The following is a 15,332-nucleotide window of genomic DNA, read 5'->3' as shown; positions in this document are numbered from 1 at the left end:
AAGAATCTCAGCACGCAAGCCATACTTATGAACGTGTGCACTCACTCCTTAAAGACTGGAGTTGGCCCTCCAGCCTTCCTCACTCATGAGTAATGGGAGAGCTGAAGAAGCTTTGCCTTCTAAGCCTGCAGATGATTGCTTCTCATGACAGTAATTCCCATGCTTCTGCTCCATGATGTTGATCTGTTGACATGGAGGACAAATGCACTTGCATGTGGTACTTTTGCCTCCCAGGTCATATATTTTGTGTAATCACTTCCTATCCATGAGCACAGCCTCTTCCTTCCATGGTCCTCTGCTCAGGCTGAGGGAGCCCTTCCATCAAGGTTATCACCCCCTTATATGGGACAGTGTGTCTCCCCGTGTTGAGAGGCACTAACCAGAGCCGGTGCTGGGAGCCTGAAAAGGAACAGATCCATGAAGTATTGCAGAGGGTTTTCCCTGCTCTGGAAAGCCAGTGGGACCACACACGTGGGTCAGAAATAGAAAATACCATTCTTTAGGGGTAAATCATTCAGTAGATGCTAGGGCAAAGAAGGAGGGGGCAAACTCAGTATCTAAACTACCCTATATTTAGAGACAAATCAGGAAATCTCTTGGCAAACACAGGAGGAGGCTGGATTTGGACGATCCCTCCATCCATCTGTCCCTAGGGTGTTGGCGGAGTGCCGCAGGTCAGAACAGGGCAGGACAAGCCAGGACGGAGCTGCCCTTGGTCCTGCCTCTCTGTAGACCTAATTGCTGCTCATCACTCAGGCCAGGGATGTAGCCCGGGGGGGAGGAGGGAGGACAGGGAGGGCTTTGGGAAAAGCATAAAAGGAGTGTGCTCTGCAACTTGCGTGTTCTGTCCTATTTCTCCTGACACGGGCAGCAGGGAGAGGCAGTGCAGAAGGTGGGGGAGGGCAGTTCTCTCCAAAGTCTCACAGATTGGACTGCCATTTCAGCACGCATGCACACAAACTGAGTCAAGCTAGACTCCTTCTGTATAGCTAGGTACTGCAGTCAGAGCAGGGGTCTAGTCCCTTCCCCTGGGAATGTGCTCTGGCCTTATGTTCCGTTGCACATGCCTGGGAGAGGAAGCAAACCTGGGATCAAATGCCATCTGTGATGCTTACTGAGCTATGTGACTGTAGGCTTATGACTTAACTACTCTGAGCTTCCCGCACTGTGTCTGTAGCATGGAAATGTTGAGTTACATATCCTACAACAGTGAGTGGGAATACAATGGAATCGTGTATGCTTAGCATTTGGCTCAGCACCAACACAAGGGGGACTTAATGCATAGTAACCTCAATCAATGTTATCATTTTGTTGTCAGTAGCAACCCTTGCTTTGAATATGGAAATTAATTGTTCCAACTCCCAAGTCAGAGCTACATTTCTTGGGACTGCCTCTGTCACAGCCAGGGGCCACGCCACAAGTCTGCTCTTTTTCAGGCTGTATTTGAAGTCAGCAGGGCCTGGGCTTAGGAGTTTTGCCTCTGTGCATTCACTAAGTACCTCCCTCTATGATCTGCCAGCTCAAAGAGCCAGGCAATAGGGCCACAGCAACCCAGGAAGTGCTCATCATATTCCAGGGAGCCTAACTTACTGTGGTTTCTATTGCCATTGTTAATATCACTGATTATATGGAATCTATCATATGTATTTATCATAACATGTCTGAGTAACTTGTTAACGCCAAGAATTGTGCTATGCTACTTATTTTATTTTATTTTATTTGTTTGTTTGTTTTTGTTTGTTTGTTTTTTGGTTTTGTTTTTGTTTTTAGTTTTTTTTGTTGTTGTTTTTTTTTTTTTTGGTTTTTCGAGACAGGGTTTCTCTGTGTAGCTTTGCGCCTTTCCTGGAACTCACTTGGTAGCCCAGGCAGGCCTCAAACTCACAGAGATCCGCCTGGCTCTGCCTCCCGAGTGCTGGGATTAAAGGCGTGCACCACCATGGCCCGGCTACTACTTATTTTATTGTATGCGGTGGACACGGGGGAGATGTCAGAGGACAACTTTTAGAAATCAGTTCTCTCCTTCAACCACATGGATTCTAGGGTTTGAATTCAGGTCATCAGGGTTAGTTGCTGAACTATCTTGCTGGCCCAATGCTCATTATGATAGAATCTCATATGATAGCATCTCATATAATTTTCTCAATGATCATATAAGAGAGAGAAACTTTTGATGCCTATTCTACAGATAAAGACACAGACTCAGAAATGCAAAACATGGCTTTTCAGTGGCACATGATCAGGTAGACTCAAAGCCCATGGCCAGCACAGCTGTCTTCCAATATTTTCCTGTTTTGGTCCTGACTATAGGCTGTTGTTCTTTGAAATCTTCACCCTCATTTCCCTGGCTCCCACACAGGGTCAAAATGAACAGTGTCCTGGTGCCAATTTGCATCAACCCAACACTCCAAAGTCTGCCAAGACCATCCCTACTTGTAGTATCTTCAAGTTGCTGTCAGGATTCAGCATGCTCAGAGGTGGGTCTGTAGAAGGAGGAGAGTTCTTAGTCAATTATCACTTCAGGGTCTGAGGGGGAGGCAATACTTAAGACCACCTGTGGGCATATCAGCACTACAGTGAGTGATTATCAGGAGGTAGGCAGGCCCCTACTTCCCTATTTTTTTCCTCACATGCACTTTATCATCCTTTTTAATCACCAAGAAAAATTGGTACCTACTATAAAGCAAGACAAGACTGTCTTCATTGGTCCCTGCCCTCCCACACTTCCATAACCTCTCCCTGGCCAAGAACTGGCCCAGCCTAAAGGCCTTCCTCAACTGTTTATCTAAGCCGAGTACAGTAACAATAGCCAATCATTAACCATTTACTTCCTTAGTTTAGCTAGCCTTAAAAAAGGCTTCCTTTATGTTATCTGAAGTGTGGGTTGCTGCTTGCCTCTACATGTGTTTGGGCAACCTTGACAAAGTCAACAAATGAGGGAACAGATGTGCCAAGACCTCAGTCTACAGATGTATGCTGGAACCAACAGAACTCAAAGGACTGCTTTCTCCTCCTGAGTCAACCCAGAGGCACTTAGGACAAAGTGCAGGGCTGGTATGTGTGTCAGAATCAACCAGGGACAAGTGTCCCATGAAATGTCTAAACCACAGCAGCACAGGCTATGCTGTCACGGAGCACAGCAACATGCATCCACACGCCAGTGTTTGCACATACGGGAAGCATCGTTCCTGCAAATTCACTTAGTTTTTCTACAGCACTCAGTTTCTTTAGTTCCTGATAAAGACCCAATACAACAGTTCCTTTTTCCTATGGTGAAGGGTCATTCAGAACCTAAAAATAACTTCTAGTTCTCATTGTTGTTGATGAAGAAGAAGAAGCCGGGCGGTGGTGGCGCACGCCTTTAATCCCAGCACTCGGGAGGCAGAGCCAGGCGGATCTCTGTGAGTTCAAGGCCAGCTTGGGCTACCAAGTGAGCTCCAGGAAAGGCGCAAAACTACGCAGAGAGATCCTGTCTTGGAAAAGAAGAAGAAGAAGAAGAAGAAGAAGAAGAAGAAGAAGAAGAAGAAGAAGAAGAAGAAGAAGAAGAAGAAGAATCTATTTTTGAGATAGAGTCTTGCTATGTAGCCCAGGCTGGAACTTCCAGGGTCTCAGCTTAAGCTCATCAGGTGTCATGTAACTAGTCAGCACAAAGCTTCAATAACAGTTGCCTTTTGCCCACTAAGGCCATACTCAATAGCCTGCTACTCTATAAGCACTTACGTGATATAGTTATTTGTATTTTAATTTCATTATTGTGTAATCTGGCATTCATGTTCTAGGAGAGACATCAATAATAGCTTGCATGACAAGCTAACCCACTAAATGTCTGTAATTTACACGTGGCCATCAAGGTTCTTCCACAAGGCTGACTTCTTCATTTCTGTTTCATCATAGAGTGGAGCTGCCCAGTACTTTAGAGAAGGGCTTCTCGTGTACTTGAGTATCATGGAAAGCCATAAAACATGTTGACAGCCATTGTTTAAATCTTAGCAAATGGAAAACCTTCCCAAGTAGCAAATCTCAGAATGTCCATGATGAAAGCTGGTGACTGCACAAGGTGCCTGGGATCATCAGTGGCCACATTAGAGGGATATTTGCCACAATGATCACAAGGTGCCCAGGTCAAACTGAGAGTCACCAGAACAGCAGAATAAGGAATCAGAAACAAGTGGCTGTGACAGCAAAGGCCATTGCTGTATTAGATGATAACTCGAGTTGATGGCACACTCGAGAAACCACTGAGAGCATGCACTTCTGGCCTGTTGTTGTGACAGAAGACACATTCGTTTTGACTCTGAGGTTTGTTTCAGAAATCTAGAACACTACAACACAGTTGAAATTTCATAATATTTGCATTGAAGGTAACTGACCTGGGATCATTGACCAGCATAGCTGATGCCTGGGTGGCTTTAAATGCTCAGATCCATGCTCCTTATGACCTACAATTTGTCTTATCCATGGTCTTTCAACCCTGTTAGAACCAGTGTTCTCTACACAAGAGTTTGTAGATTGGCAGGCCATGGGAGTAGCATGTTTAATGCCCTCATCCTTTGTCACATCCACAGTGATCTTAGTAGGTCATCATGGCTATTTCCCACCTTTGGGCACATGAGTAAAGCTGAGGATTAAATGGTAGTGGTAGTATGCTCCCATTTCTGCAACTAGAAAGCAGCAGGCTCAACCCTTGGATCTAATTCTTTAGATTATTCTCTCTTACCCTCCAACTAAATGCCCACCCCACCCATTCTCTCCTCCCTCTCTGTTCCCTGGTGGTAGCATAACCACTCGGTGTAGTATCACATCTTTCAATCTTATGCACCTAGCTGAAAATATGGCCACTGGATAGATGATACAGTGAGCAACTACAGTCAGCATTGTGGAAGTGAGCATCAGTCACAAGAACTTTTTCTTTAGTGAGGTGCCTGCTAAGTTATGTTTTCATTGTTGTACATGATCTGTTTGCAGTGAAATAGCATATTGCTTCATAGGAGGGTAGAGTGGATGAAGAACTGGGTGTTCTTTCAGCTTTCCCTACTCTTATTTCTGTTGTTTTTTTTTTTTTCCAGAATGTTCTAAGCCTTCTTTTCAGGTGAACTGGATAGAGACTCTTGACCTCTCTTCCAATTAATGTGGATGCTCACTGCCCAGTGTATTTGAAACACACCACATAGCAGCCAAACTCATTCTTTACTTGCCCGAGGCATTGCCCCCTGGAGACCTTACACACGTACATACACACAACCGCAGGAATTCCACCCACTCCCAACACAAATGGCCAATGAAGCAAAGGCCACACAGCTGGAATGGGCAAGAGAACCTTTGCTGGGGTGAACAGACAGGAAGCAGGAAGGTCTGGGAACTCATTCAGGGAATTAAATTCCTCACTTGGCCTCTTTGTACTTGGAGAGAGTGTGTGGTCCAGAGTGCGGGGGGGTGGGGGGGTGGGGGGGGGGAGCTGGGGCAGAGGAAGATAGAAAGTTAGGGCTCGGAGCAGGGAGTGTGGATTCTCACTTGTACACTGACTCACCTCTTCTTCCCCAGGCAAGTCTCTTAATTGCCTAACTAATGGGGAATAATGATACCACTTGGGTGGGAGTTGAGAGGGGGGAGAGAAAGGCATGAGAATTCATTAACCCTGTGGGAGGGGCTTGGAGAGTACCTCTGAGAGATCATTATTACATCATTTTGCCCCTTTCCCACCTCTCCCCACTAATAGGAGACAGACAAATGCTAAATAACTATGTAATAATACATTCCTAGTCAGACAACAATACCAGCATATGTAATAGCCTGCTACAGCTATGAAACTCCACCAAAGATGTATTTAAAGTGTCACCACTGCCTAATGTAAAACATGAATTACAGGTTCATTTGGAGGACACGATTTAAAATCTATACAACCGTACCTTGGCATTTCCCACTGGGTTTTAGCTTTAGTTGTCTTTTTTTTCTGAACATTAGGAAAAAAAATTCCCCGAGTAATTTCAACCCAGAGATACTAACTTCAAGGAACAGTGTTCCTCACTTCTTCTCCTTTTTGTTTTCGCTGGTGACGACTCCAAATCTAGTCTCTTTTTGACATGTTGTCTTTCCCTCGGAATGCTTCACAGGAACCCCAGAATGTAGATTATACCTTTTGGAGATGTAGCCTGGCCACATAAGGAGACAAGTAGTTGAAATTTGTGTCAAATTGCTTGTTTAAATGACTTGAGCCAACTTCTTAGAGCCAGGACGGCAGGGGCTGGGGATTTTCAAAGTTGGCAGGGGCCAAAATGACAAGGCTCAGCAGTCACCTGGTGAGCTGCCAACACTGACTGGAGGCTTCAAAAAAATAGACTTCCTCAAAGGACACAAATTAAAAGTCATGTTTCAGCGTCTAATAAAAGGAAATTACAGGCTTACATCGCAGAGTAAACCCTTTTGCTTTCGTTGCGTTTAAAATACTGCATTGTGCCGATGGAGAACCGGTTGCTACGAAAACCCCGGGCAGGGCTATCCTGAGTAGAGACATTAACACAGGGACCTTTGCAGAGGCAGAGCTCTCGTGTGAGCATTTTCCCTGCAAGGGTAGAGGATGCCAGTATTTGAAAGATGGGATGTGATTTGGAGCCAGCATCGTGATTTCAAAATATCTCCCTTCACCCTTTGCGGTCTCTGTCCTCGGGACTCATCTCTTAGAGGAAAGCCGCTGTCACCCTAGCAGTCAGAGCTGGCGGACTCTCATTTTTAAAACTAAGTATATGCAAGCACGTATATGTTTTTAATACCTAGTCATGTATTTATTTATTTTGAGTTGTCAGCTTCTTAAAAACCCAGGAAACTTCATCCAAAAGTACAGATCTTCAGTGTCCCCTACCCAGCTAAGAGACATGTTTGCCTTAAGCCATGGTCACACTGACCTGGAGCCTCTGAAGAACACTTCCTACCCACTCCAGTTCAATCCTGTCCACAACTGGAATGCTTTACTTTCCTACCTAGTCAGTACCACGGTTTAAATGCAAGGCCTTGTGCTCTCTCTCTCTCTTCTCTCTCTCTCTCACACACACACACACACACACGTGTGTGTGTGTGTGTGTGTGTGTGTGTGTGTGTGTGTGTGTGTGTGTGTCTTTGGATGTTTCCCACTATCTCTGCTAGGCTAGCTGCCCTGCGAGTTTCTGGGAATTCTCTTCTCACCACCTCCCATCTCACCGTAGAAGGGCTATGGTGTAGCTGGGCACTCTCGTGTCTGCCTTTGCATGCGTTCTGGGAATCCAGACCTAGAGCCTTATGCTTACACAGCAAACGCTTCACCCACTGAGCCAACTCCCTGGCCCCAGTAGCCGTGTTTGATTGACACACTGTAATTGTGCCCATTTATGGGATACAATGTGATGTTTCAGTACACCGTGTGATATTCAAATCCAGGTAGTTAGCATACCTGCCACCTGAAAGAAACAGCACTTCTCTGTGATGACGCGTTCAACAGACCATCCTGGAGTGGGAAATACACTCAATTGTTGACTATGATTGCTCTACTGTGCAGCAGAACCCCAGAGCTTGGTCTTCCTTTGTAACTGCCTGTGCCCAATGGCCAAATTCTCTCTGTCTCCCACCTGTACGGCCTCTTATAACCATTATTGTACCTTCTACTCCTACAAGAAGAGCTGGCTTTGTTTCTTGTTTGTTTTGGAGAACCTAGGCCTTTACATTTTACCAGGAAATGGGATAAAAACGTGTCACAGCCAGAATCAGCCTCGAGTACATTGTCCCTTCCATTGAAATTATCAGATATAATTCCAGTGACTGTCCATCCCTTATCTAGTCAGCTTTTCTAGCCTCGACCCTCCTTGCTCTCTAAGCAAATTATATTGATGCATATCGACAAATACAAATCAAAGCACAGTATTTGTTTGTGACTAATGCAGCCCCACCCGTAACCTCAGGTTTGTGGTTTGCAGTCACTGTGGACATGGGGACTTGGGCTGCAAACCCCACCTCCCAGGGGCAGAGTTCCTGAGCCTGGAATCTGCAGGTGCTGATGGCTCTTTCTCCTTCCTCTCTTCCAGGCCCGCCGAACCACCACAGCCAGTCAACTCTGAGGCCCCCTCTGCCACCCCCTCATAACCACACATTGTCCCATCACCACTCGTCTGCCAACTCCCTCAACAGGAACTCACTGACCAATCGGCGGAGCCAAATCCACGCGCCAGCTCCAGCACCCAATGACCTGGCCACCACACCAGAGTCCGTTCAGCTTCAGGACAGCTGGGTGCTAAACAGTAACGTGCCACTGGAGACTCGGTAAGTACCTGTCCCCTACTCTAAGTCACCTGAGTCACGTGGCTCTGGGTGGCGGCTCTGAGTTCTGGTTGGAGAGACATTGCCAGTATAAGGAGACAAGTCTGACGCCTCCTTATCCCTTGGTAATTTGACCCCGGACAGTAGGTTGATCAGTATTTCTTTGTTCACATGTGTCTCCCTTTGATGCTTGTTTACTTTCTTAGACAGCTCTTGTGTACCCAACTAATAGAATTAGCATAACATATTTTTACTCAAAGGCTCATGGGAAACATGCTTATAAGGGTATATTGACTGAATGCTGCTGATAAATTATGCATTTGGCCTTTCTTGAAGAAATAAATGAAGACTCATTTGAAATTAAGTGTTTGGGGAGACCTTGAAAACAATCCCCGATTCCAGACTGACAGAAGTCTAATTTTAATTTATATTTCACCCAACCTGCTGGCCTACTTTACTCCCTCCTGTACACACTAACAGCTTGATGGCTCTGAGGCAAACAGGGATGTGGGGGGAAAACAGCAAAACAGGAAGATGCTTGGGTTGGGCGGGAAGAATCTGGAAATCCTCCCCAGATGTGGCTCTGTTTGAGTTTGCTGTGCTTCGGTCCTTTCTCCACTTTGACTTCTGGGCTTCTAAGAACTGTGCATTCCTCGGTAGGCTTATGGACAGTCCTGGAGACACAGTGTGATAGGCAAGACAATTGACAGGGAAGGCCACGAGTAGACTGGTCTGCTACTGCAGAGCCCTGGGGTTCCATCCCCACGCGCCTCCTTGGCTTGTGTCTTCCAGTTGTTTGCTCATCCGAAGGAGCAGCAGAGGCACCCGTTTGTGTGGGCCCTTCAGAAAGGTCTCCAGTCAGTATGAAACTTTAATAACTTAGGTTTGAGGAAGAGAAACAATCAGCAGCATTTCTGGTAATGGCCGGTGGATTTTCCGCACACAGCTGGAAGCAATTTAGAAAGCTGTGACATTCGGAGTTGTTGCTGATCTATGATGTCTTTAAAGTTTAAAAAGTAAGATCTTGAGCATTAGTAGATGGTACACCCTTGCTACTGTACTCACACTAAATTGTAATTTCATTTTCTGACAATTAACGCATTGTTTTCATCTATGTCTTCAACCCTAATCTCTAAAGTATAAAAGTTGTCAGGGCAGTAAAAATTATATCTATGGATTATACAGAATAGATGATGATTAACATCTATACTAATGCAATAATCCTAATAGCCATGGCAGAAGCTACTGGCCAACCAAGCTAGATGAGATTTTGTTTTTCATCCTTGCATTTACAAACCACTCTAGAGTTTGTTATCAGCCTCTTTTTATGTTAGTAGATGATTATATATGACAAACAGTTTCTGGGTAGAAAGAAATAAAAGAGAAAAGGGGGAGGTGTGTGACTGCCTGGTTGCCATTGGTATTAAGCTTCTGTTGTACACTTCATGGTTACACTAATATATGTTTTCTATGTGCATTAATACATTTAAGCATTATCTCAGTGGAGTCAGAAAGTGATCCAGCAAGGTCTAAAAGGATGATTACTATTTCTTCTTCAAAGATGCAGAGTCTAGATGTAAAGGAACATTTCTGCAATAGGTCTGTGATTTCACAGAGACGATAAATTATGAGGGAACCTGTGTAGAGCCCTCATGATCCCCACACAGTAAGGGAGGGAGATGTCTGTCTGGGTGAACAGCCATAAACCTGTTTCTTTTGCACTAGATTGTCCAATTTACAGGGCCAGATCCATCAGTCTGTTACTGAAAAGTAGTCTCCCCTTGGTCATAAGGACATATATAAAGGCATGTATGTGGTACACAGATATTCCTGCACATAAAACAGCCATACACATAAAACAATAAAATAAAAATATTTAAAAGGATACATATAAATATGTCCCCTAGCTGTTGATGAAATCGGTTGGTTTCCCAGGAGACTTGTTGTCAAGAACCAATTATAAGAAAATGTGCCCTTGCTGAGCACACAGTCCAAGGGACCCACAAAAGCAGTGGGTCACTCACCACCGTCTTAAGGTAAACTCTCAGCACCTGCTCTCTATAGTGCATCTGCAGAGCACTTTTACAAGTAGCATTTCTCCAAGGCCTTGGAGTCTTCAGTGATGTGCTTGGAAAAGGCAAACTCGGCACACAGACAGGATCTCCAAAACCTTGAAGTCTATCTGAGAGAAAAGACAAGGGAGAGCAGCGTCTGGATGTTCTTTGCTCACTTTGTTCAAGATTCAAGGATTGGAGATTGAGAATGTCGGGCCTGGGACTGGGGAGACTCCCCGAAATCAAGCCCAAGTCAGCCTTCACAGATCTGAGCACCAAGAACTTGAATGTACAGTGGACTTGCAAATGATGACTTTAGCATTAATCCACAGCTCTTCGGGAACCTATGATGTTCTGGAAGGGGAGTGTAGCTCAGTGATTGAAGACTAACCTTATACATGCAGGGCTCTGAGTTCAATCCTTAGCACTGAAACAAATAAGCAAGGACTGAGAGATGGCTCTGTTGGTACAGTGCTACTGCACAAGCCTGGGGGCCTGAGTTTGAATCCCCTGTGTTCATGTAAAAAGCCAGGCACAGTAGCACATATCTACAACCCCAGCACTGGGGGTGGGTTATGGGAGGAGGCGGGAAGACCTTGAAACTCATTGACCAGCCAGCCTAGTTGACAATGAATCCCAGATCTCAAAAGCTAAGGTGGAGAGCAGTTAAGGAAAATACCCAACATCAACATCTGACATCCACTCACAACTGCATGCACGCACACACACACACACACACACACACACACACACACACACACCCCAAATAAAATTAAGCAAATGACATGAATCGGTGTAGCATATAATTTCAATATAACTATGGTTTCTCTAGCCCAACCTTGAAAAAAGGAAAGCAGAAGGGAAAGGAAATTTTAAAAAGAAACAGACGTATTACTCTTTTTAAAACAATGTTAATTTTCTCTCTTGTTATCAGATAGGTTCTGATGCCAAAGAACAATGGTAGATACTGAGTGGGCCATGAGTAAATTGTGCACACTCCTCTCTAAGGTCTCACACAACCCAAAGGAGGGGTTAGACAGGTAAATAGAAAGTACACTACACATAGTAATGGGAAGTATGAAAGTCACAGTGATTGTCACAAAAAATTCACAGCTTAAAAGCCATGAGATAAGTAAGGGTCTACTGTCGGGGGTGGGGCATTACCCACCCCCACATTTCCCCAGAATACTCTTGAGTAGGAGCAGCAGGAAATATTTGTTAGAAAGATAGATGGGGAGAGAAAGAGATAGAAAATACAGAATAGCCTTAAGAGGGCCTGGACTCTAATCCATCGGGCCCTGACTGTCTCTGCTCTAGGGTATTTAAAGGAATACCAAGGAGTGGAGCAAAAGACCTTCCCCCCAGCACAGCAGTGCAGACCATCTCAGACACCTGTAACTCAGGTCTGTGGTCCAATCATCCTTTTTATGCAGACCTGCTGGGTAAAGCCATGAGGAAACCTAAAAATGGACTCCAACAGTCTACCAAGTAGAAAAATAGAGAAAATCTAAGCCCAATTGTGTATTATTTGTTCCCATGACCACCATTTTTATATTGTCATTAATGACTATAAACAAAACAAACTCACTCAATCAAATGCTAAAGCATTGAGATTTAGGAAGCATCGTCTTCTTATCCATGGGAGTATGATAGCAGGTGTGGGAGTTCTTTGAAGGGATGTGATGCCACACAAGGATCACCATGCCTCTTTAATACTAAATAAGACTCAGTTAATCATATCCTAACCATTAAAGGTAAGATGTTCTGGAGGCTCATTGTGAGATAGTCACTAATTGAGAACATGGAATGGAAATTTACCAACAGCTTCATGACTTCCCCTGCATTCGTTCCAATTTCTGGGAGTGATAAATGAGCTCCATACTTTGGAGGTAATGAACAGGCATCCTGCCATCTCCAGAGATGCTCAGCCAAATCCCAATGTTTCTTTTAAACCAGTGGGGACAGGTCCTTGCCTCTCAGCATTGTATGTTGATGTCCCTACTAGGCTTAAAGAGGTCTGGAAAGTCTTCTTTGAACCATATGATTTTTTTTTTTTAGTTTGTCTTACAACATATAGAATTGGAAGTGCTGATTATGGAGCCATAGAAATATAAGACATAGAAAACAGAACCAGGGCTAGGGAGATGGGTCAGTCAATAAAGGGCTTGCTATGCAAACCTAAAGGCCTGAGTTCATGTAAGAGGTAAGCCTGGCAACATGTGTTTGTAATTCAGGCACTGAAGAAACAGAGAGACAGACAGATAGATCCCTGGAACTCAATGACCAACTGGTCTACCCATATTCATGAACTCCTGGTTCAGTGAAGGACTCTATCTCAAAAAATTAGGTAGAGAGTAACTGAGGAAAATACCTAACATCAACTATTAGATTACACACACACACACACACACACACACACACACAGAGAGAGAGAGAGAGAGAGAGAGAGAGAGAGAGAGAGAGAGAGAACAACAAGTAAGGAAAGCTGTCGAGCTGAGTCACTGAGCACATAGAAATCATGTGAAGAACGCTCTATGTAAATATTAATTCCATTAGAGGACAGCATGCAAATTTCCACTATTGAAGGTAGTTTATATATGAGCTATAATAGGCAAGCATTCTACCAACTGGAGCATACCCCCAATGCCAGGAGCCATTATATAGCCCACAAACTCTAAGCACATAACAGAGGGCCTCGGTGCAAGCAGCCTGCCCAATAAATCACCACCCTCCATCTTCCTCCAGTATAGAATCAAGTCCCCACATGCTTCCTGCCTGCCATCTCCGATCACCTGTCTATTCCTTCTCTGCAGAAAGGGCCAAGGTCAAGAATCTTCCTACTCGGCAGCTTCTTGGGAAGTGTCAGAAGTCAGCTTCTCTTGTCTAAAACAGTAGCAGTATCTCAGTGACAGAATCCAACTTCCCCTCTGTGTTTTGCTGAGACAGGCTTCTCCAAATCTGTCTGCATAGCAGGTGACCGAGGAGAATCCCTAAGCAGGGCAAAGCTTCCCAGATTCGGAAACTCTGGAAACCCTGATTTTAATCATCCACATCATCAAGTTATAAACAAGTTTGCAAATTGCTTTTCAAGATGTCCATCCATTATTCATTCTAGAAATGTCTATGAGAATGCCTACTATGTGTCAGCCACTAAGAGCTCACACACACACACACACACACACACACACACACACACACACACACACAAAGCAATCCTTGCCCTTACAGAAATGCTAGACAGGATAGAACAGAGCACCAACAAACAAATAAACAAATGTCTCTCCCATAGTGAAAGTGGCAAGTAGGTGCCATGAGAGGTATAGAGAAGTTAGACCCATGGCAAATGGGTATCAGTAAGGCTTAAAGAGAGTTCTAGGGCTAGGGAGATTGGCTTAGTGGTTAAAAGCATTACCTGTGCAAGCCATACATCCTGATCCCCAGAACCCACCAACAAGCCAGACATAATCACAAGCATCTGTAATCCCAGCATGCCTATGGGAAAATGGGAGGTGGAGACAAGATAATCTCCAGATGCTCATGAGCCAGCTAACCCATTTTACATACACAACAGTGAAAGAAACTGTGTCCCAAAACAAGGTAGAGAAATGAGGCCATCTTGAAGGTTATCCTCTGCCCCACTGCCCTCCCACACACACACACACACAGGAGAGGGAGAGATGCGGAGACAGGAAGGGAGAAGGAAAGAGACAGCAAGGAGAGGAAAGGAGTTGGCAGAGAGCACTACAGTGTTAAGGAAAGAAAACAGGCTAGAAAGCTGGGCAAGAACGTGATGAACAGGGCTTTGGACTATGACAAAGACTTGGGATGTTCACCCAAAGCAAAATGAAAAGCCACTGGGGCAATTTAAGTAAGAAAATAAAATCAAAAGATGTAGTCCTGGACTACAGGTTCAATTGGGAGGAAACAGCCATTTTTAAGGGGAAAGCCAATCAGTGGCTTTGCTTAATGCTTCATCCCCATCTCCCACCCCCACCCCACCCTACCCCCACCCTACCCCCATCCCCACCCACCAGTGAATGCTGTAGGTGGGAGGAGGATTTCCCGGTGGAATCAGTGATTATCACTTGCTCATGGGCACAAATGAGGGCTAGGAGTCAGTGTTCTGACTTAGGAGCTCTGTGCATCATGACTATCATTCCTCAAATAAGGAAGACATTTTCTGGCAGAATGCAGAAGTTCATGAGCAGATACTGGTCAACCGCTTGGAACTTTCAATGACAGAAAATCATCCATTTACAAATACCACCTAGACTGGTGTATTCATAGCTCATGGTAACTATTCTTTTCCCCTCTTTTAAAAGAAACTGTGGAAATTATGTTAAATGTATTCTACAGTATCATATAAAGGTCTTGAATAACAACTTTTCTTATTCAGATATTTTTTGCTTTCCACATATGCCATTTAATCCCTTAAGCTGTTCCTAAGGGATCTGTTGCTATTCCTTATTTGAAATTAGGAGAGCATTGGAGGGAACAATGCAGGAGGGTCACAAGCCTGAGGCCATTCTGGGTTACATAGAGATACTGTTGGATTGAATGAGTGGATGATAATTGAATTAATGAGATCTGAAACTCAGGATATTAAGTTATCCATCACCCAACAGCAAATGGCAAAGCTGGGATTTGAACTTATATGTACCTGACTCCAAATGCCATGTTCTTAACCACCATGATTTTTAGAACTAGATAAGGTGGAGGAATACTTATCCTGATAGAAAAGAGGAAATTAATTTACCTTATCCATGGAGATGGTGAAATTGATGCATTATGAGTGACATCATATCTTTGGGTATTATTGGATATAGACTGAGTGGTTGTCAAAATCATAAGCTGGGTGTAATGTAAGGTGCTCTTTGCAGCACCTCGAGGTATTAGGTTTCTCTACCTCCCAGAAGAGCTGATAAGCAACACATTCTGTGGCCTCACAGCTCTTACCAAGAGCAGAGTTCCCGTCCCCATTGCAGCTGCAAGTCCAGCCTC

At 44.4% G+C, this 15,332-nt stretch overlaps 1 protein-coding gene across 16 annotated transcripts in view; it reads left to right on the top strand.

The window, feature by feature from the left end:
• The window catches only part of Tenm2 (teneurin transmembrane protein 2), a 1,236,692-nt gene that overhangs the window by 929,622 nt on the left and 291,738 nt on the right, over positions 1-15,332 (top strand). For all 16 annotated transcript variants that reach the window (XM_028864303.2, XM_028864310.2, XM_028864309.2 and 13 more), the window contains one exon: positions 8,046-8,280. In XM_028864303.2, coding sequence (XP_028720136.1) covers positions 8,046-8,280 — 235 coding nt within the window. The remainder of the gene's footprint in view (positions 1-8,045; positions 8,281-15,332) is intronic.

The sequence above is a fragment of the Peromyscus leucopus genome, chromosome 8b, assembly GCF_004664715.2.
Source record: "Peromyscus leucopus breed LL Stock chromosome 8b, UCI_PerLeu_2.1, whole genome shotgun sequence".
Taxonomy (NCBI): domain Eukaryota; kingdom Metazoa; phylum Chordata; class Mammalia; order Rodentia; family Cricetidae; genus Peromyscus; species Peromyscus leucopus.
The sequence above is the reverse complement of the archived record's forward strand: the minus strand, read 5'-3'. Positions and strand labels throughout refer to the sequence as shown.